The sequence below is a fragment of the Loxodonta africana genome, chromosome X (assembly GCF_030014295.1).
Source record: "Loxodonta africana isolate mLoxAfr1 chromosome X, mLoxAfr1.hap2, whole genome shotgun sequence".
Lineage (NCBI taxonomy): Eukaryota > Metazoa > Chordata > Mammalia > Proboscidea > Elephantidae > Loxodonta > Loxodonta africana.
Window position 1 is genome coordinate 13715889 of NC_087369.1, and position 12793 is coordinate 13728681.

The 12793-nt window shown below is 42.9% G+C and overlaps 1 protein-coding gene across 1 annotated transcript in view; it reads left to right on the forward strand.

Moving 5' to 3' along the window:
• FRMPD4 (FERM and PDZ domain containing 4) overlaps window positions 1-12793 on the forward strand; it is a 216913-nt gene that overhangs the window by 99182 nt on the left and 104938 nt on the right. Inside the window, exons 2-3 of the mRNA XM_064277969.1 lie at window positions 5884-6044; window positions 11949-12051. Of these exons, the coding sequence (XP_064134039.1) occupies window positions 5884-6044; window positions 11949-12051 (264 nt within the window). The remainder of the gene's footprint in view (window positions 1-5883; window positions 6045-11948; window positions 12052-12793) is intronic.

The following is a 12793-nucleotide window of genomic DNA, read 5'->3' on the forward strand; positions in this document are numbered from 1 at the left end:
AGTCTTAACTACCCAGATGCCCCACCTGCCACCACCGTCTCAGCTTTCTTATCTTCCACACCAAAGGTCATGGCCTCTAAATTTGGTTCCTCCTTCCAGAACCTTTCCACTCAGCACACATTCTCAGAAGGACCTTGCTGACTCTGATGAGTGCATCAAAAACTGGAAAGAGTTTAGGTTTTCTTACATGGTGCTTTCTACTAGTCTAAGTAATTCTTTGTGATACATTGGACCGATCAGTCTTTTATTTCTGCTGAGGAAGAATGTTCCAAGGATTGAAGGAAAGACTTTTCCTCCTATTATGGAGAGTTCGGCAGCAGGACTACCATCAATCTTTTGAAACAAAATCTGTCAGAAACAAGAAAATTGCTCATTCAATCTTGATGGACACATTTCCATCTCAATGAACATACCCTGTATTTTCAGGTGTTAGACTCCTGGTGTATCTGTGCATGTTGGTTGGCGAAGGTTGGGGGCGGAAGGCGGAAGTTTGTGTAGCTCATCAGTTATATTCTTCTAGTCTATGCATCAGAATTCACTGAAGCGTGTTCAGCGGGTAAAAAGATGTTGCTTTTTCAGCTTGTTATAAAGGGGCTCAAGCATCTTTATAAAAAAATATTCCAAGTACTGGGTCAAAACTGCTTACCTTAATACAAAGAACAAAATGTTTCATGGGCAATATCTTACTGTGGATCTGTTCTTACTGGAAAAAAGACAAGGGTTGATTATTTTTAGGTAATTATGCTGAAAACACAACCTGTCGAGCAAGAAAATGATCATGCCTTTGGAAGGCTGTCGTCAACGTGAAAGCAAAACCAAAAGCATCCGCCAAACCAAAAACACTAGAACAAGTAGTGATCACAAAGTCGACGTTTGGTTGTGTGTTTTCCAAACGTTTGTGGGTGGGGAAACAACAATGACGTGAGATGGACCAACTTCCAAATCTCTGGGCATAGAGGACGGCGGTATCTGGGATGAAAGCAGCCTGCTCTTCTGTCTCACTCCTTAGAGCATAATTAGTGCTTCTCGTTTTCTACTGCCCTATTTTTTTTTTTTTTATCTTCACTGGAGTTAGCTGCCAAAATAGGTGCAATGATTTGCTCAGGTACCAGGGGTTTTCCATGACTCTGACCTCACTCCCCTGCCTTGTATGCAATGGTCATTAAAAAAAAAAAAAAAAGTTGCCCTTGAGTTGACTTTGACTCATGGCACTCCCATATATGTCAGAGTACAACCGCACTCCACAGGGCTTGCAATGGCTGTGATCCTCCAGAAGGAGATCACCAGGCCTTTCTTCTGAGGTGCCTCTGGGTGGATTCAAACCGCCACCCTTTGAGTTAGTAGCCTAGTGCATAACTATTTGCGCCACCCAAAACCCATTGCTGTCTAGTTGATTCTGATTCATAGCAACCCTGTAGGACCCAGTGGAACTGCCCCATAGGGTTTCCAAGGCTATAATCTTTACAGAAGCAGACCGCCACATCTTTCTCCCGCAGAGTGGCCGGTGAGTTTGAACCTCGGACCTTTCAGTTAGCAGCCAAGCCCAGGGACTCTCAAAGGTCATTTAGTGGTCGGGAAACACAGCCACAGAAAACTTACTAACAGTGATTCAGCTGCTTGTGAGCCTAGATTTTATTCTTCCTTCTTTTATTTTTCTGTGTTCTGATACAACATTGCCTTGTGTATATCAATTTATATTTGTTTACTGTGTCGTTACATCCGATACAGTTTTTCAGTTGAAGACCTTAGAGCTTACCCAGGATTTGTGAGGCATTTCACCAAGAGAGTTGGACTGCAGGTAGTTGAAATGTTACTGATTTTATTTTCAGATTTTAAGATTGAATAGGTTCATAATGTCTGAAACCTATTTCTTTCTATTCATTTATCTTTGGAGGATAAAAATAACAGCTAATGTTTTTTTAAGTGCTTACTATGTGCCCGCCATTTTGCTAAGTGCTTTACATTTATTCCCTCATTAATCCTCACCACCGTCTCATGAGGTCGGTCCAGTTGTTATCGCCATGTTCCAGATGAGGAAGCAGAGGCAAAGAGTGATGAAATCATTTGTGCGGGATACACCGCTAGGAGTGGTGGGGCCAAGATTGGAATCCAGGCAGTCTGGCTCCAAAGTCTCACTTCAAATTAGGTTGTCAGTTCTCATGTTCACCCTTATACTGGGGGCACTTATTTGTCCCTTGTGCAAACCAGAAAGTGTTACCTCCTTGAAGAGAAAATGGCTCCTGCAATTTGGAAATATCAGGCCACAGGACTTGCATTCAGCAACATAGTGATGGCACCGTCATCACTGGAGACATGTGGTGTGTGCAGGAAGAAGGTCTCAGGGCAGGATTCCCACCTCTGCTGTGTCAGAGGGGCCTCCAAATATATTAAAAACTCAGCAATTTGTGGCCACCTTCACCACTCTGACTCCCAGTCCAAGCCACCATGGTCTTTTGTCAGGCTTGATGTCATAACTGCTGAATGGATCTCCCTGCTTCCAACCAGGTCCCTCCAGTCTGTTCTCAAGACAGCAGCAGGATCTCATCACTTCTCCACTCAGAGCCTTCCCATGGTTCCCTGTTTTACTCAGAACAAAAGCCAAAGCCCTTCCAAGGACCTGAGTGCTCTGCTGCCCCCACCCTCTTTACCACTTTTCTCAGTGCCTCCAGCCCTCCCACCCCCACTGGCCTCTGTGCTCTTCCTCAGGGGAGCTCCCAGGCACAACATGTCTCAGGGCTTTTGCACTTGCCTCAATGCTCCTCCCCCAGATGCTTCCCCAATCCCTGAGTCGCACAGTAGCTCTCCACCCTTTATTTTTCTCCCTAGTGCTGATAATGACCTGATATACCATAAGTTTTACTAATTTATTAGTTCATTCTCTGGCTCCTGACACTAGAATGAATGTTTTATTTTTTTGTCCGCTTTCTTCACTACCATATGCCCAGACCTGAGAACCCAGTGGGCGTTCAATAATCATTTGCTGAATAAATGAATGCAGTATGGATTTGTTTTGGAGAATTAAATGAACTAATCTGTGGAAAGCATTTAGAACAATACTTAGCACAGAATTGGTATTTAATAAATGTCAGGTAGTAATAATAATGTAGTTATTGAACGAATGGGTGGATTAAAAAGTTAGATACTGCTATTTTATTATGTAGTGGAAAGAGGATAATCAAGCTATACCTCAAACCAGATCAAACTTACTGCCATGGAGTCAATTCTGACTTGTAGTGACCCCACAGGGCTTCCAAGGCTGTAAATCTCTACAGAAACAGACTGCCACTTCTTTCTCCCACATTGCTGCTGGTGGTTTCCAAATGCCGACCTTTCAGTTAGCATGGATAGCTTTAACCACTGTGCCACCAGGGCTGAGTTGATTCTGACTCATAGTGACACGAGAGAGGAAAGCTGCCCTATAGCGTTTCCAAGAAACTAGCACCTGGTGGATTCGAACCGCCCACCTCTTGGTTAGCAGCCATAGCTCTTAACCACTACGCCATCAGGGTTTCCAAAAAAACTGTCAATGATTTAAGTGTTTTAACTCACGTTTGTAGTGGATGCTAACAGTTGCCTGTTGAATCGACTCCGACGCATGGCAACCCCATCTCTTGGTGACCCCATGTGTGGCAGCCGCCCAGGACCGGTGCCTAGAAGGGCCCTGCGCTGGGTTCAATGCTCCGTGGTCGCCATCTTGAAATTCCTAATCTTGTCTCAACAAGGGGCCAGCCCGTGTTTTCGTTTCATAGTTGGCTCTGCAAATTGCATAGCGGGCCCTGTGTACTACATTTTGAATCAGAAGACCAGGTGTGAATTGCACTTGGCTTACACCTGAGAAGAGTGTGACCTTGCCTCAGTTCTTTTTCCTCTCGTGGCATTTTGGACGGGTAGGGTAAAGCTCCATCCCTGGAGTTTTGAGGATGAAATAATCTAACAGATGAGAGCGTTAGCACATGGCTCCCTACACATTAGGCCTCTCCAGAGAGATCTTCTTCCTCGTCTTCGTAGTGTTTCGGGGCACAAGGAGCTAAATCGAAAAGGCATTTCCCTCCTGCTTAAAAGGGATTTTAAACTTTGATTTCCCTAGTCAGGGGTCTCTGCCTAAAGAATGGGTCCTAGAGGGTTGTCACTGTCTTTCCTTAACTCGTACTAATGACTCAGAAGAACAACAGGATGACTCCTTTCTCCCCTTCCTTTATTACATTTGAACAATATGTTGTCCAGATGGCAGAGTAGCAGCTTCCAAGGTATTTTAACATGAGCTTCTTTTACTTATTGAAGAAGATTGGGGAGAGGAAAAAAAAATGGAATTAAGCCCATGTCACTGAAATACCCTTGGCTTACATGACTTTAAGGAAGGTTCTAGTGTTCAGACTAAGAACTCTTCTGCAAAAGAAGGCTGCTCTGGGTAATGTGCATGGGGGAGGCTTCATTAGGGTCCCAGGGGCTGGCACACAAGCCACAGGCCCTGAACAGATGCTAAGCCACTATTTTGAACTCAGGCTCCCTGTTGGGAAAGTGCAGATAATGATACCTGGTCTGCTCTCACACTCTCGAAGTTGTTTTCTGGATCAAAGGAGATATTTGTGGAAGCATTTTGAACATTTTTGAATGCTGTATGAATTTCAGGCTTGGATTATTGATAAGACTTCTGCAGTTTAGGTGTGAATGAAAAAATTCACTGAAAGCATTTGAAAATTTTTCCAGAAGATAAATAATTCTCCAAAACCAGTTACCATGGAGTTAATTCCAACTCATGGTGACGCTATGTGTGCCAGAGTAACATTGTGCTCCATAGGGTTTTCAATGCCTAATTTTTTGGAAGTAGATCACCACGCCTTTCTTCCAAGGCACCTCTGGATGGACTCGAACCACCAAGCTTTTGGTTAGCAGCTGAGCACATTAACCATTTGAACCACCCAGGGACTCCCTAGAAAATAAATACCAAGACCTAAATTGTCAACTTCTTTGGAAAGGGGATTGTATTAGACACCAGGATAACTTGCCACAACCAAAATGATCCACATCACTTAAATTTCACTGGAACCTGAAGCCAAAGCTATTACCTCCTAGACTTCCATAACCCTCTGAGGGTCTGTTTCAACAGATCAGTTATAATTTCCCCCAGAGAATATCTTTTTCTCTACTTATGAACTTAATTGTTTATTGAGGATCTACTATGTGCCAGATGCTATTCTAGGCACCGGGGGTAAATCAGTGAATAATACAAAATTCTTTGGCTTCAGGGAGCTTGCATTCTGGTGTAGAGAAAGCAATAGTAAGAATAAGCATAAAAATAAGTATATTCTACAGCATGCTCCAAAAACCAAAAAAACGCACTGCCGTCGAGTCAATTCTGACTCATAGCGACCGTATAGGACAGAGTAGTAGAGCTGCCCTGTAGAGTTTCCAAGGAGCGCCTGGCAAATTCGAACTGCCGACCTCTTGGTTAACAGCCATAGCACTTAGGCACTACGCCACCAGAGTTTCCACGCTAGCAGGTGGTTAATGTTATGGGAAGAAAATCAGGGATATGATGGAACAGGTTGCAATTTTAAAATGTGTAGTCAGGACTGTTCTCTGTAAGAAGGTCGCATTTGAGCAGACTTGAGAGAGGTGAGGATGGTCCATACAGAGAGCTGCCAGACCAGGATTCCAGGGGTCAGGAACAGCCAGTGCAGAAGCGAAACGCAGAATTGGGCCTAGAGTTTTCAAGGCACAACAAGGAGGCCATGAAAGCAGCATAACTGCGGGCTTGTCCACATCTGTTCCCTTTCTAACAGACAGAGAACAGAAGGTTCAAAAACTAGAGAGAGAATGAGATCGCCAGACCAATGTCCAATACATTTATGCCTTGTTTCTTTGTGTGTGTTTTTCCCACAGCCACATGACACAGGCAATCCCATTTGACGACCCTCGCCTAGAGAGCTGCCAAATCATCCCTCCGGCTCCCCGGAAGGTGGAGATGAGGAGGGACCCTGTGCTGGGATTCGGTTTCGTGGCAGGGAGTGAAAAGCCAGTGGTCGTTCGCTCAGTAACTCCAGGTAAGCTCCCATTCCACTCTTGGGCCTCCCAGGACTACCCACCACCCCCTGCCAGAATGACTCCTGTTTGGTTCCTTGAGTGTCTGGATTGTGAAGGCTGAGCACGTTGTTCCAACACCTGGGTAGAGTCAGACCTCCAGAGGGACAGAAATGACTCCTCGATCTAGGTTTTAAATGGCTAAATCCTTCATTTCACTTGACTAAGGAAGACACTGACCCATCATTTGTAACCATGAAAATGACCTGGTTCTTAATGCATGAACGTAAACAGTAAGAGGCAGGCACCGTACTGTGGTTCAGTAAGCCCCTGAAGAACTCCTTAGAAAAGCAACAGGAAGTGGTGCTTAAGTTACAGTAGGATTTAGTCATTGGAGCAGTTGGATTGTTTACAAATATGCACTTCCTTCCCTTTCCACTAGAGGCGGAATAGATTTCCCGGCCACGTTGTGTTGGGCTGGGCCATGTGATTGACCTTAGCCAATGGCATCTTAGCAAAGATGACCTAGGCAAAGGCTTGAAATGTGCTTGTGCAGTTCAGTCTGTTTCCTGGATTCCGCCATGACCATGGGAAGAGTTTCCCTTGGGTTGCTGCTATCCCTTCGGCCTGAGCCCCGTAATAAACACGTGGGGCGGCAGAACACACGGGGCCGCACCAGCTAAGTGCAGCCTGACCTGCGGTTTGAAGCAGAGCTGCCCAGCCGAGCTCGGCCTAGATCAGGCAATCTGCAGTCTCATTAAAGACCGTGAGCATGAGAAGAAATGACTGTTGGACACCCCGCCGAGTTTTGGGAGGTTTGTTATGCAGCAGGTGCTTACAAACAGACTCAGTGCCAAATGTCTTAAATCCCACAGCATGAACAGATAACTGATGTACTTTGCCTCAGTCATCACTATCAGGGTATAGAGAGATGTTCCCCTATCAACATATTCAAATACAACAATGTATAATGTCACTGCCTGAAGTGGGCTGCCTTTGCTTTTCCCTCCAGAAACAACGCTTTTTGTATTATTTACTTATTGTATGTACTTATCTACTTCCTTGAATGGGCTTCTATTGGATTTATTGTCACACAAAAGGAAATTTCTCTTCTCCAGGATTTTGCAAATCAGTAACCACGTTCAGTAGCAAAGTACTAAATAGTTAAGAGCACAAACACTGGCGTCAGATTCCCTGGGTTCAAATCCTGCCTCTTTCCCTTCTTAGATTTTTTAGTTTCCATGTCATTTAATTCCCTGCATTTCAGTTCACTGTAGTTTCTCTGCTTTATGTGTTAACCTTACTTATTGACCTTACAGAGCTATGGCAAGGATGAGATAAGTTAGAAGAGTGCCTGGTACATAGTATTCCATAGATGTTAACTAGTAGTGGTAGTAGTAAGCTCTAAACTATTTGGCCAGTTGAGTTTGTCAATTAAGGGAAATGAAAGTCAACTAGTGAACTAGAGTAGATATTTAAAGTTGATTTAATTTTTTTATCTAAGTTGTTTTGAATAATATGCCCCAAGGCACGCACCACAAATGCAGTCAATGGCTCAAGGCTACACGTAGAGGAATATTTCTTGTTCATTCATGTCTACCATTATCTTACCACACAACTTCTTACTCCATGGGCCAGAGCTCTTTATTTCATTAGACCGAGCGATCATTTTAACTCTCTGTGTGGGATTCCCAAGCTTGATGCAACTGAGAGTTTTAATCTCAAAAGAAAATAGATTTGTTGCTTTTTATGATAATAAAATAATACATGCGCTTTGTAAAAAAACAAAACACAAACAATGTACACGGTATAGAAGACAAAGTAAAATATATATATATATATATATATAACTTGAACTCCTACTAAGAAACAACCATTATTAATGTATACATAGAGACCATATGTGTATCAGACATAATTCTGTATATACACACATATGCATATACACACACACGTTGTTATGTATCATATATTATATTAATGCATTATATAGATATATATGTGTGTGGGTTTGTGTGAACGCACACAACCCACACATACATACTTTTTCTGAAATGGGGTCATATTTGGCATTCTTTTTTGTAATTTTGGGATATTTTAAATCCCTGGTTATGAGGTTCTCCAAAGTGCGTGTCCTCCTTGGAGTTTACTGGAGATTCAAGTCTTGTTTTTCATTTTATTGTATTGCTTTGCTGTTCCTTCAACCTCTTTTCTTCCTTTCCCTTGACTCTCTTAGGTTCAGAGACCTACTGTTAGATAATATTGAGAAAAGTGCAAAGAGAGGTCAAAGAGTACTGTTTCCTGTGATCTTTTTGAGTGAAAATGTTGGTCAAATAAACTATGTCTATCATAAAAATGACTCTACTGAAATCCCAAGTGATTGTGGTGGCATGACCCAATTTACTAGACAAACCAGTTGTCAGAGTCAAGGCCAGAGACCATTTTCCAAAGTGTGCCACTGTTTCCTATTCTGGAAGGAAGTGTGTGTTGCTTTCTCTAGAATTCTTGATTCAAATTGCTTGATTAAACCAAAACAATTCCATTTGATTGAAAAGTATAGGTCAAATATATGAGTATGTCCTGTTAATTTTAGAGCGTTTTTTTTTTTATCAGACCAGTTAACATCCATCAACCAGTTACTCTGAAAATTATTCTGTACTTGCCAGGCGTTCAGTTACTAACCATGTGTTTGACTGAACTTCAGTGACTGCTTGCACGTCAACCGAGAGCTATTAGAAGTGTCCCCAGTGATTTTTCAAAATTCTTTGTGTGTGCAAACACCGAATCTCAGTTCCCACATCTGTGAAATGAAATTTTTCTATCACTGATATGGGGACATGTTGAGGTTTTCCTACTCCCCAGAAAGAAGACAAGTGTACGCAGCAGTTTGGATGCCACGTATGCCAACTGTCGGGGTAGGTGGAGAACAATTGAGTTACTTTCCGTTCCATATTTTAGGCATGAAGTGTTCATTTTGATTACTAAATAAAGTCACAGTGCTAGTATTTAAAAGATAACATTTCAGTTGCACCTCTCACCCAGTGACAGAACCCTGGAAATAAAGTTAAAATTATAGATAGCACCATATCAATATTGGAGAGGTAATTGCACATATCTAGAAATGTGAAGGTAAACCAGATAACTGGAGTATTTGTTTGTAGGTTTTATTTTAAATGCATGGCTTACATAGATACGGCTTTAAGTTTATACGTCAAGAGACCTGGCAGTGACGCAATGATAAAGAACAATGATGAATCGGCGAAACATCTCACATGGATGAATCGGAAAGACATTATGCTGAGCGAAATAAGTCAATCACGAAAGGAAAAATATTGTATGAGACCACAACTACAAAAAATCAAGAAAAGGTTTACACACAGAAAGAAACAAGCTTTGATGGTTACCAGGGAGGGGAGAAGGGTGGAGGGAAAAACACTAAATAGTGGACACATGTTAACTTTGGTGAAGGGAAAGGCAATACACAATAGGGGAAAGTCAGCACTACGTGACCAAGACAAAGGAAGATACTGAGAGGAACACACACACACACAAAAAAAGCAACCACAGTAAATATCCCAACAGATACAATCCTACAACAACAGTAAAAACAAGCAATAATTTATAAGCAGATATATGTTGTTGTTGTTAGGTGCCGTCGAGTCGGTTCCAACTCCTAGCAACCCTATGCACAGCAGAAGGAAACACTGCCCGGTCCTGCGCCACAGGTAGCTATCTATGCTGAACAGGGGCAGGAGGCAGTATGGGGTACACCCACATACATACGTAGGTTTGGCTGTGGCTATTTGTGCATACATATTTGTATGTGCAGCATGTGTATTTATATATATATAATAGAGCACACAGGAGGCACAGTCATAGAAGCATCCTAGACACAACCAAATACCTCACAGCTACCACCCATCTGTCAGCAGCAGCTTGCGTGTTTGCCATGATGCTAAGCAGGTTTCAATGGAGCTTCCAGACTAGGAAGAAAGGCCTGGTGATCTGCTTCCAAAAATCAGCCAGTGAAAACCCCATGGATCACAAAGGTCCGATTCCATTGTGCATGGATTTGCTGTGAGTTGGGGGCCAACTCGACAGCAGCTAACAACAACCTCCTTGGGAAATCAGTGACACTGGAAAACTGGGAGAGCCTGGCCCCTAACATTGGAAAACTGGCCAGGCCCTCACGGCTGGGCCTTGGCATCCTCCCGTTGAGCGTGAGCAATTTCGCAGTCTACCAGCATCAGACAAACCACACTGTGACCCTGATGGAGAAAGACCACAACAAGATCAATGGGTAATCACATCTGAACCCAGACCAAAACATCTGAGCACAGTCCAAACCACAAGAAAGACCAAACACTCTCTTCTCTTGACTGATATGAGCAGCTGCTCCTTCTTGACCAATCACGGCTTTAGCCTCGCTTCCTTATTCTCACCTTTTAGACAAGAATTTTTAAAATACCCGTGATAGAATTACCCCTACTTCCTGACAGCATCTAATCTAGAATAAACCCGTTTCCTGGTATCTTCCCGAGAAGCACCTAGCACAACACCAAGTCCTAATAAGTCCTTTTTAATACCCTCTTGAAGTCCCTGGGTGCTGCTAACAGAAAGGTTGGAGGTTCAAGTCCACCCAGAGGTGCCTTGAAAGAAAGGCCTGGTGATCTACTTCTGAAAAATCAGCCATTGGAAACCCTGTGGAGCACAGTTCTACTCTGACACACATGGAGTCACCAGGAGTCAGAACTGACTTAATGGCAAAAGGTTAACACCCTCTTACTGAGATGTTTTACGGCTCTGCACGGTGTGGGGTCTCCCTCATTGTGTTGAGTAAATACATTCAACTTTGTTCAAATACAGATGTGCTCAGGTGGTTGCAGCTTTGGATGCAAAGCATCAACACAACTGATTGGCTACCTTCTTGGTGAATACCTTCTTCTTTTGGGTGCCTTACTACTCGAAGTACTGTCAGTTGACCAATGGCATCAGCATCCCTTGGAATCTTGCTAGAAATACAGAATCTCAGGCCCCTTTAGACCTACTGAACTGTAATCTGCATTTTCAGAAGATCCCCGGTGAATCATGCATGTTACACTTTGAGAAGCTGCTAGGCTGTTGATCCTCAACCTTGCCTGGGAACTTTTAGAAAAAATGTTGATGCATTGGTCCCACCCCGAAGATTCTGATTTACTTGGCCTGGATGCAGCCTGACCATCAGAACTGTTAAAAGCTCCCCAGTTCTGTTTTAATCAAAGATTCTATAGAAGAATATTGATAAAAGGGGGGAAAATGCAGAACAAAATTTTAAATTCCTATGGACTCCAGACTTTCAGGAGCCATTGAGGCTGGCTGAACCCTGGAAGCTATTGCCCTGAGATACTCTTTAAACCTTATGCCAATAATATCCCCTGCAGTCTTCTTTAAACCAGTCAATGGTTTAGCTTAATTAGTAAAGAAAGCCTGTTTAGCATTGTGTTCCTTTAAAGAACTATCTTTTTGGGATCAAATTGACAACAGCAACTCAAAAGGTTAGATAGTGAGCTTAGGGGGCAGTGAGTTCATATGAATGGTGGAAGAACAACTCAGACAAGGACTTGTACTATTTGAAGAATTTTTTTTAATCAACGTCATTGAATTGTACGTGTAGAAATTGTTGGTGTCTGTTCTGCTGTGTGTAGTCTCAACAACAACAAAAAATAAAATAAAATAATTTTTCTTTTTTTAAAAAGTTCCCCAGTTCTTTCTAATGGGCAGCCAGGGTGGTGAAGGATCAAGTAGACAATACCCAGGTGCCGGTTAGTTTTGTTTTGGGCATCGATAGCACCATTTGCTCACAATGAGTGACCAAACGTCTGGAGAGGAGGCTGTGGATGGGTTCCCAATAGTCTTCTCACTTGGGCTTCCCTCTCATTTGTCTCCAGGTGGCCCCTCCGAAGGAAAGCTGATCCCGGGAGATCAGATTGTGATGATTAATGATGAGCCAGTCAGTGCTGCGCCGAGGGAGCGGGTCATCGACCTGGTCAGGTGCGTGACTCCGTCATCTGTCTGTCCTGTCGCCAGGGCTGCTACCCAGCCCTGAAGCCTCATCAGACAGAGGAGGGGCTTCCTGTGGGCCAATTTTGGGCAGAAACACAAACCTCCACATTGGAGTCATTGAAAATGCTGGTGATGCAGACCACTAATGTAAAAACACAAGCTCCGTAAACGCAAACCGCGTAATTGTCCAATTAATGACTCAGGGTGCATTCATTTCTGCTCAGATTTTGTATGACTCCCATTTCCTTTGCTATAGCCAAAGGTTGCCTTTTTTTCCTTCTAGAATTACTAACACATTGGGTTTTTTGTAATCAGGGAGATCAAAATCCAACACCTGAATACCACTTAAGTGATGAGTAATTTTGCATATGTATTGCTGCGGATAAACAAACCTGCAGTCCAGTCCCCCGATTTTTCATACTGGGCTGAGTGATTCACCACTGAATTTTGAGATGATCAACTGAGGCAAAAGGATAATTAAGTCAAAGCTTGGGCAGTTTGAAAATGGGCTTGGTTTATTGATTGACTTTTATCATACCGAAAACCAACCCAGTGCTGTAAATCGTTTCTTGGTATTCTTATTGGTATACTAGAAAATGTATTTTATACTACGTTAAAATAGTGGTCAAGAATCCTCTTAGAAGCCATTGAAGTTACACTTCCACGTTGAATTTAGGGGAAGAGCTCTGCGTAGCATACAAATGGATCCACTCATACCATGAAGATGTTG